This window comes from Akebia trifoliata, chromosome 7 (assembly GCF_017979445.1).
Source record: "Akebia trifoliata isolate Shusen 1 chromosome 7, ASM1797944v1, whole genome shotgun sequence".
Lineage (NCBI taxonomy): Eukaryota > Viridiplantae > Streptophyta > Magnoliopsida > Ranunculales > Lardizabalaceae > Akebia > Akebia trifoliata.
In genome coordinates this window covers 33,701,292-33,709,654 of record NC_141381.1, presented here as the reverse complement: position 1 = coordinate 33,709,654, position 8,363 = coordinate 33,701,292, and the positions used below count along the sequence as shown (strand labels likewise).

Here is an 8,363-nt window from a genome sequence, read left to right as displayed (position 1 = left end):
ATACTTGGGACAGCCAACATCCCCATACACCACCAACACTATGGGTATGAGAAACTCTTGGTGACTTGGAACTCTACAAGGGAACTCATGTAAGAAACAAAAGTGAACTCAGCTCAATATGAAGTCAAAAGATCACAAGTGTAGGGTTATGTTCTTCTCATTTAATCATTCATAATCTGAATACAGGGAATTTGGATGAAGAGCAGGCTCTTTGTTACAAACAAATAGAACCAAGACAATGAACCCATTTTTACAAACAAGTATCAAGATTGCTTAGGAAACACAGATCTGGACCATCTTGCTTACAAAATCTCATATGATTGAATTGTCTTGTTCAATATTTTTTCCAAATTCTGCATTTATGAATAACATGGACAAGATTAGCTTGTCTGCCATGTTTTACATAATCCAAAGGTAAATACAAAGAAATTAAATATTAACAAAGATTGTTGCATCCTCCACAATTCCTGTACAGACAATAGGAGGGCCAGAACCTACATAGAAAAAATCAAGGATGGCCTATATAATAGTTTATAAAATTAAAAGTTCTAATGTTAACTCTCTAAGCTCGGGTCAGAATCAGATTGCTTAGGGATGTTCACCCCACCATTCATTCTCGCACGAGCTTCTGCAAACATCCTCTGTTGCTCAGCCAATGCTTCTTCTTCCGTCATCTCATTGCCCCACTTACTACCACCACCTTTTGGAGAGTCCTTTTGGGTTATTTCAACAAAAAAAAAATATTGGATAAATAATCTTTTATACACAATATAAGAGTAAATAAAAATGAAAAAAAAAAAAAAAAGGTGACAATCAAGAAGAAATTCACCAGTGTCTCGAGCTTATGTTGTTCATATGCAGCATAAACCTCCTCAATGTACTCCCCAAACCCAAGATCCTGATGCCAACATATCATTAGATAATGTAAAGAACTCTACACTTTTTAATAGATTTATAAATATCTATGTTGTTAGTAAGAATAATACAATCATCCCTATTTTGATCATAATATTGGATGAACAACTATCTGAAAAGTAGACAGAATCGACAAGAAAATAAGTTGCTTATTCTCTGGTGTAAGAGCTATTGTACTACATCAAGTGGCTAAGTGTGTAACTTTGACCAATATGACCCACTGATTATTTTATTCACATCAATTTCATAGTTGAGTAAGTCTATGAGTATACATATTACCTTTCCTAGATAATGCTCACCCCATGGAAGAATGAAATGAAAATAACTAGTAAAATTTAGTTTGAAGTTTTAGAAGATGAACCTGATACCCAATTCTAAACGAAAAATCAATAAGATTAAAAGAAAAGCAGCATAATAAGTTATGCGAGGGACAACGGATGCTAAAATTCAAACACGGGGATATAAAACATGGGATCCATGAAAAACCTCAAGAGCCTTGAGGACATGCTCAGGTGCAATTGTGCGTCTTTCCTCTTTGCCACATACTTCGTTGGACTCTGAAGAAATGAGATTGATAAACTCTGCAAAAACATAATGATACATAGCAGTGTTTTGTCACTTCTAAGAGAAAATGCAACCAAAGATCTGATGGTAGTGAACATTAAAAATTAGCAATCCAAAAGAGTAAGCTCAGGCACATATAAATAAACTAATGCTTAAGAAAAATGCAAATACAAATTAAAAATGGACAAAAATGGGTAGTGAAGGATCTACAACTAGCAGAGAAGACAACAACAAGCCTAAAGAAAATTAATTTGATTTTTTGTACAAAGAAAAACAGACATAATTCCTCTCTTTTTTTTTTTTTTTTTTATAGGTCATAATTCTTGATTGGCAACTTGAGGGAGGAGCATTTTACCTATGTAATCAAGTTAAATATTCCTAATCCAACATCATATCATTCATTAATCTCTCTTGAAGCAAGGTTGAAGATTAACAAACCCACGCCTTTTTGATTCAAGAATATGTAAGTATAGGAGATTTCCAAATAAATGCTTAGCAGTCCATCCAGGTCAACAAACGATCAATAAGTACAACGCCTGGTGCGTAGAGACCAGATGCCTATCATGAATTTGCAAGCCCAAAAAGTAGATTACGGTCCTTTTAGAAAAATTATTACATGGGAGACACTATAGAAAGCTTAAAGTATACTATCTGAAAATGGAATATTTATATGCTATTTGTCATCACAAGGTAGACCTAGTGAGAGTGCTAATATATCAGCACACTGCTTATATTTTATTCTTATTTTACAATTAAAAATGATATGTTTTCTTCCTAAGATGCATTCATTCTTCTACATTCCAATATAAATGATGACTTATTGGCAATGGATCATCCCACAATTAAAATCACCAAAAACTTGATTTAAACGATGCAGAGATATATGCTATAGATACCAGTTCTCTAGAGTGACACAAGATACTATTTTCCCTGCAAAGACAGGGTTTTCACAGGTGGCAGGACCCAAATGAATCCACATGTTGGACTACACATGCCCTCTCCATGTGGCAACTCTCCTCTACAACATGAACAAAATAATAAGTTTTCTTTCACTTGTTTTTCTATTTTAATAGTAGGGTTGTCATTCATAGGGGAACCAGTAGGTATGAGTGTCATGGATGTGGATGCTGTCCACGTGTCTAATATAGCTGGTCATTCACCAGATAGGCAGCTTAGATTTTCCATGTCAACGTGGAAAGATTAACCCCAACTTTAAAGCATAACAAATCTGCAATGTCCTCCCATAAAACATTTTCCTAAAATCCATTACACACAAGTTTTCAAGCACTGGAGCATCAACAATAAAGACCAGCACCAGCAGCTTTGTAAGAAATTTTTTTTCCTTTAGTGCTTCACTCAGTTGCAAAGTTGACAAATAAGCAGCAATCCAAAAACTCTCTACGAAAGGAAAAAAGAAATAACAATCCCATAGAACATTTCATACCACACCCAGGAATAGAGGACAATGTCACAGAACAAACACATAATAAGTAAAGCCATGAACAATCTCATTTTTTATTTTCTTACCTACACAACACTCAACAAGAAGATCTTGAGCATCTCTTGCAACACGAACATCTGGTGGCAGCATCTCCTTGATTATCTTGAACATTGTTGCTGAAAAGAGGTGACATGCATGCATGAATATTGCTCACCAACACATCTCAGGCAAATTAAAAAAAAAAATTATAAGATCGTACTAAGACCGAATATGCTTTCATAGATTGAATGTACCATAACTGAGAATGCTGAGATGGATAAGTGGAAAGACAAAGATGCAATTAGAATTTAATGCATTTTTTTGACATGCTGCATCGTAACTATGAGGTTGTGGCTTCAAGTTCAGCTTATCGACCAAAACAGGGAAAGTCATTGAGAACGCGTGCTCATGTGCAATGAAACTGATAACAACACCACAGTTAGAAGAACGTCCAAGTTTTGAAGGTTTGAAAAGAGTGAGAAAAAGACCAAAAAGGATATGAATTGAGGTAGCGAAAGTGGCTATGAACACACTTCAATAAACAAGAGACAATAATTTGATGATGACATAAATAGACATTCAACCGTCTTCACATAAGTCGTACAAATTCAATAAACAACCACATGAAACATGGAAATAAAGCATTCCACTATACATACACGCAAGTATTTGAGAGCCCATGAGTGAAAATCAATGGTATTTTACAAGGAAATGATAATAATAATAATAATAATAAAAATGTGATATTAACTGCATATACATTAATATGTAAAACATAAAACACTTGCTTAATGAACAAAGTATCAAGTACCATAGTCACATATTATTGAATTCTTTGTATTTTAATATTTTTTTTTCTTTATAATTATTGTAGAGGGTAAAATCGGATCAAAAATTTGTGCATGGTCCCCACTTATCGAAAAAATTATTGTAGAGGGTTGGAGAGGATGAAGTTAGGGAAGGGGTGGTGAGCTTTTATAAAGATTTGTATGAGGAAAAGGAATCTTTAAGGCCGAGGCCAGATAATCTTGTGTTCAAGTCTTTGAATCAGGAGGAGAAGGGATGGCTGGAAAGGCCAATAGGGGAGGAGGAGGTTAGAGAAGTTCTTTTCTCGATGAGTGGGGATAAGGCGCCTGGTCCGGATGGATTTAACATGGAATTTTTCAAACATTGTTGGGATATCGTTTCAAAAGACTTTATGGAGGTCATTAAGGAATTGCAAGAAAAGAAGTATCTGGATTATAGTCTCAATAGCACCTTTGTGGCATTGATCCCTAAGAAAACTGGGGCGGATAAGATAGAAGATTTCAGACCCATCAGTTTGGTGAGTTCGGTGTATAAGATTATATCCAAGGTGCTAGCGTCGAGGTTGAAAAAAGTTCTTCCTAGTCTGATTAGTGACGAGCAAGGGACTTTCGTTAGGGGAAGACAAATTCTAGACGGAGTTTTGATGGCCAATGAGTGTATTGACTCTAGGATCAAGAGTAAGAAAAAGGGGATGATTGGAATAATTGATTTGCAAAAGACTTACGATCACGTGAATTGGGATTTTTTGGAGTACATGATGGGGAGGATGGGTTTTGGAGAGAAGTGGATTGGTTGGATAATGAAATGTGTCACCACGGTATCGTACTCGATTCTTGTTAATGGGAGTCCGGCTGGTTTCTTCAGGGGTACGAGAGGTTTGAGACAAGGGGATCCCTTATCTCCGTTCTTGTTTCTCATTATAGCTGAAGCCTTGGGTAGATTGTTTAGAAGAACGGTCGATCTAGGTAAGCTTTCGGGGTTTAAGGTTGAAGATGGACCATTGATTTCTCATCTCCAATTTGCGGGCGACACAATAGTTTTTTTGGATCATTTGAAAGATCAGGTGAGGGTGCTTCGGGTTTTATTGTGCTGCTTTGAGGCCATGTCTGGTCTACACATTAATCTGCAGAAGAGTAAATTGTTCGGGGTAGGAGAGGTTCGGGATATCCACTTGATGGCCACAACGTTGGGTTGTGGGTTTGATACCTTGCCCACGTCTTATTTGGGACTACCGTTGGGAGCTCCTTATAATAGTATTAGAATTTGGGATGGAGTGATCGAGAGAATGGAGAAAAGGTTAAGCACTTGGAAGGCAAACTATTTGTCGAAAGGAGTGAAAATAACTTTGATCAAAAGTACTTTATTGAGTATCCCGGTTTACGTCCTCTCTTTATTCACGCTCCCAAGGTCTGTTGACGGTAGAATGGAAAGGCTTATGAGGAACTTCTTGTGGAATGATATGAAAGGTAAGAGGAAGTATCATTTAGTCAGATGGAATATTATTTGCACACCCAAGAAGAACGAGGGGCTAGGCATTAGGGGTCTTAGAATAGCTAATAGAGCTCTTTTAGGAAAATGGTTGTGGAGATTTGGTGAGGAGAGGGGTAGTCTGTGGAGGAAGGTGATTATGGCCAAATACGGGGAGAGGAGGTTAGGATGGTATAGTGATGAGTCTAAGGGTTCATACGGGTGTAGTGTTTGGAAAGGGATTCTCAAGGTGAGCGAAGATTTTCAGAAAGGGATTAGGTTCAAAGTAGGAGGGGGAGATAGAATTAGATTTTGGGAGGACATTTGGTGTGGCACCTCGCCTCTGGCTTCTCAATATCCATCTTTGTACGCTTGTTCTATTAAGAAGAACCGCTCTATCCAGCAGTGTTTGATTGCCAACGAGTCCGGTCCTACTTGGGATTTGGGGTTCAGAAGGAACTTTAATGATTGGGAACTAACTGAAGTGACATCTTTCCTTGATCTCCTGCATACGGTTCACATCAACGATAGTGAACAGGATAAATGGGAGTGGATAAGGGCTAAGGACTTGAGATTCTCGGTCAGATCTTTCTATAAGTGGCTCATTCCTTGTGCAGAGCGATCACTCTCGGTTTCCACCATTTGGTCAAGGTTAGTCCCCTCTAAAATATCCTTCTTTGTGTGGTTGGCTTCCCTTGGTAGGATTCTCACGCTGGATAATCTGATTGTGCGGAGATGGATCACCCCCAATTGTTGTCCCCTTTGCTTGAGAGACGGGGAATCTGTTGATCATATTTTAATCCACTGTTCTTTTGCGTATAATATTTGGTCAAATTTCCTCGGGCTTTTCCATGTTTTTTGGGCTCCCCTCGTGAGTTTTCTTCTTTGTTAGTAGAGTGGACCAGTAAAGCTTTTTACACCAAAAAACGGATCTTGTGGGATATGCTACCGGCAGCTATTGCTTGGGGGGTCTGGAATGAGAGAAATAATAGAGTGTTCAATAATAAATCTACTAGCTCTCGTGCATGCGTCTTGGAGATATTGGGCTTTTTATACATGTGGTCGAAACAAAACATACAGTTCGCGGGGACGACTTTTGAGGATTTTGTTTTTAGATGGCACTCTTTATGTGACTAGTGTAATTGTAATTTTTCTTTGTTCATCTTTTGGAGGCTTTCTCGGCCTCCCTGTATTTTGTTTTCTCTCTTTATCAATATATTATACCTTTCAAAAAAAAAATCGGTATTAGACATGTGGCATAAATAAGGCGAATATCGATGATCAATCACACGACAATTAATGTGTATCTCGAGCCATTGATTGATATATCTTGAATTAGATTTTATTTGGTTAAAATTGTAATATTATTCAAAAATAGAAAGTTTCCTAATTGACAAGAGAATATCTATTTCTAGATAAGGATAGATTTTGTAGAGAATCCTAAATGATTTTACTTTCTTTTTGGGGTTTGACTTTCTATCTATATAAGAAGAAGCTATTAGGTAGAAGAGAAGAGGTTTGGAAGATGAGAAAAAAGAAAAAGAAGGCTAGGTTATGTAAATCTTGTATTTACTTCAAAAATAGTGGAATGGCTCTTCGGAGCCCGGGGACGTAGATTTTGGGACGAAACTCGTGAACAAATATTGTGTGTTGTCTTCTCTCCCCTTTTAACTCTCTCTTTGATTATTTTTATGTGTGATTTTTTATCATTTGTATACATCAATAACAATGAAGTTGTTAGGGGTAAATCTTGAGGAATCGACAGCATCCGAGATTTTACCTCTACCATTATTATTATTTTTTCGATCGGTATGAATTTAGTAATTAGCAATGAAGTTGGGTTCAAGGTGGTTTGAACTAAAGACGTGTGGAGTTCCCACTCCACACGTCACTTAGCTAAGTTGGCACTTACTCCACACGTCACTTAGCTAAGTTGGCACTTCTTCTTTATAATTATTAATACATCCAACTAATTTGAACATGGCTGATTGTAGTAGCATATTTGCTTCCTAACGTGAATGTACTAATATGCTTAGGAAATACTTCAAAATAAATGATATCTAGATCTAACTAAATCTAATTCATGTATACTGATAGTTGAATAATGTTTTATATTTTTATAGCGATTATTTAAAAAAAATTCCTTTCTATGAACAATTTATAAGTTTTGAAAATATTCAGCTAAACTTCACAAAAAATCTCCTTAAAACATCATTAATTATACAATTTTCAAATTTAAAGAACCCCAAACTAACAAAATTGATCAAACGACAAACTGATAAGGGAAAAATTAAAGAAAAATAAATAAATAAAAGACTCACCCTTTGGAAGAGAAACGTCCTCTTTCGACTTCCCTACGATGTCCATCGGTTCCATTCTGCAATAAACAACAACCAATACAAACAATCAACATAAAACCCACCAAAAAAATAATAAAAATGCCAGAAAGATTAAAATTTTCTTCAAACCCAATTCTTAGATGGAGCTAATTTGATCACCCAAGCAAATTATAGAGAGAGATTCGATCAGTCAATCAAGGAAGAGAGAATTCAGAAGGCAACACGAAAATCCTTTGTTCAGGAGAATCAGATAAAAGGGGAAAAAAACATAGCTGAGAGAGAGATTAAAAGATAAAAATGGGGAGATTTTGAGGATGAGAGAAGAGAAGGTTGCAGAAGAGGATTAGGGTTCTGCCTCTGACCATCAGGGACTGGGAGACGATTTCGTGTTGTGAAATTACCAAAGTCGCCCTCAAGTTTTCTTAATTTTAACCTTTAACCAGTCGTTACTCTTGTAACACCCCTGTTCCAACTTTAATTAGTAAAAACCCCTGTATTTTTTGAAAAGTGAAGATTCTAACTTTTACCAAAGTCAGATCGCATTGATTCGTAGGCTGTGTTGAGTAGGTCTGTGGGCCAACTAATCCCACTAACCCATCCCAAAGTAGAGTTGGGCTCATAATTTCGCTTTCCCACTAAATTAGTTCCGTACTAGGCTTAGTAGTAGCATTTAGACCTATATATTCAACCCAACTCAATTTTTTTTTTTTTTTTTGAAAGGTCAAGAAGGTTTAGGCAGATTTAGACCGATTACAATCTGGACACCACAAGTATCCTAATAAATAACGGAG

General features: G+C 36.6%; 1 protein-coding gene across 2 annotated transcripts; it reads right to left on the bottom strand.

The window, feature by feature from the left end:
• Positions 1 to 302: 302 nt before the first annotated feature.
• LOC147399301 (protein Dr1 homolog) lies at positions 303 to 7,982 on the bottom strand. Of its 2 annotated transcripts, none has more exons than XM_086448808.1 (6): positions 7,732 to 7,982; positions 7,555 to 7,610; positions 3,007 to 3,096; positions 1,402 to 1,496; positions 830 to 898; positions 303 to 713 (listed from the first exon to the last, which is right to left on the bottom strand). In XM_086448808.1, exons 2-6 carry the CDS (start codon positions 7,607 to 7,609, stop codon positions 555 to 557), a joined length of 468 nt encoding a protein of 155 aa, XP_086304934.1. In that variant the 5' UTR covers position 7,610; positions 7,732 to 7,982; the 3' UTR covers positions 303 to 554. The 2 variants fall into 2 exon arrangements, with proteins under 2 accessions (XP_086304934.1, XP_086304933.1); XM_086448807.1 differs by having other exon boundaries at positions 7,702 to 7,981.
• Positions 7,983 to 8,363: the final 381 nt, after the last annotated feature.

Excerpts from the sequence above, each read along its gene's own strand:
- LOC147399301 (XM_086448808.1), bottom strand. The coding sequence starts at position 7,609 with ATGGAACCGATGGACATCGTAGGGAAGTCGAAAGAGGACGTTTCTCTT. Across the intron at positions 3,097-7,554 it reads GGACGTTTCTCTTCCAAAGG|CAACAATGTTCAAGATAATC; the intron begins GTGAGTCTTTTA and ends ACCTCTTTTCAG. Across the intron at positions 899-1,401 it reads ATGTCCTCAAGGCTCTTGAG|GATCTTGGGTTTGGGGAGTA; the intron begins GTTTTTCATGGA and ends TGTTGGCATCAG.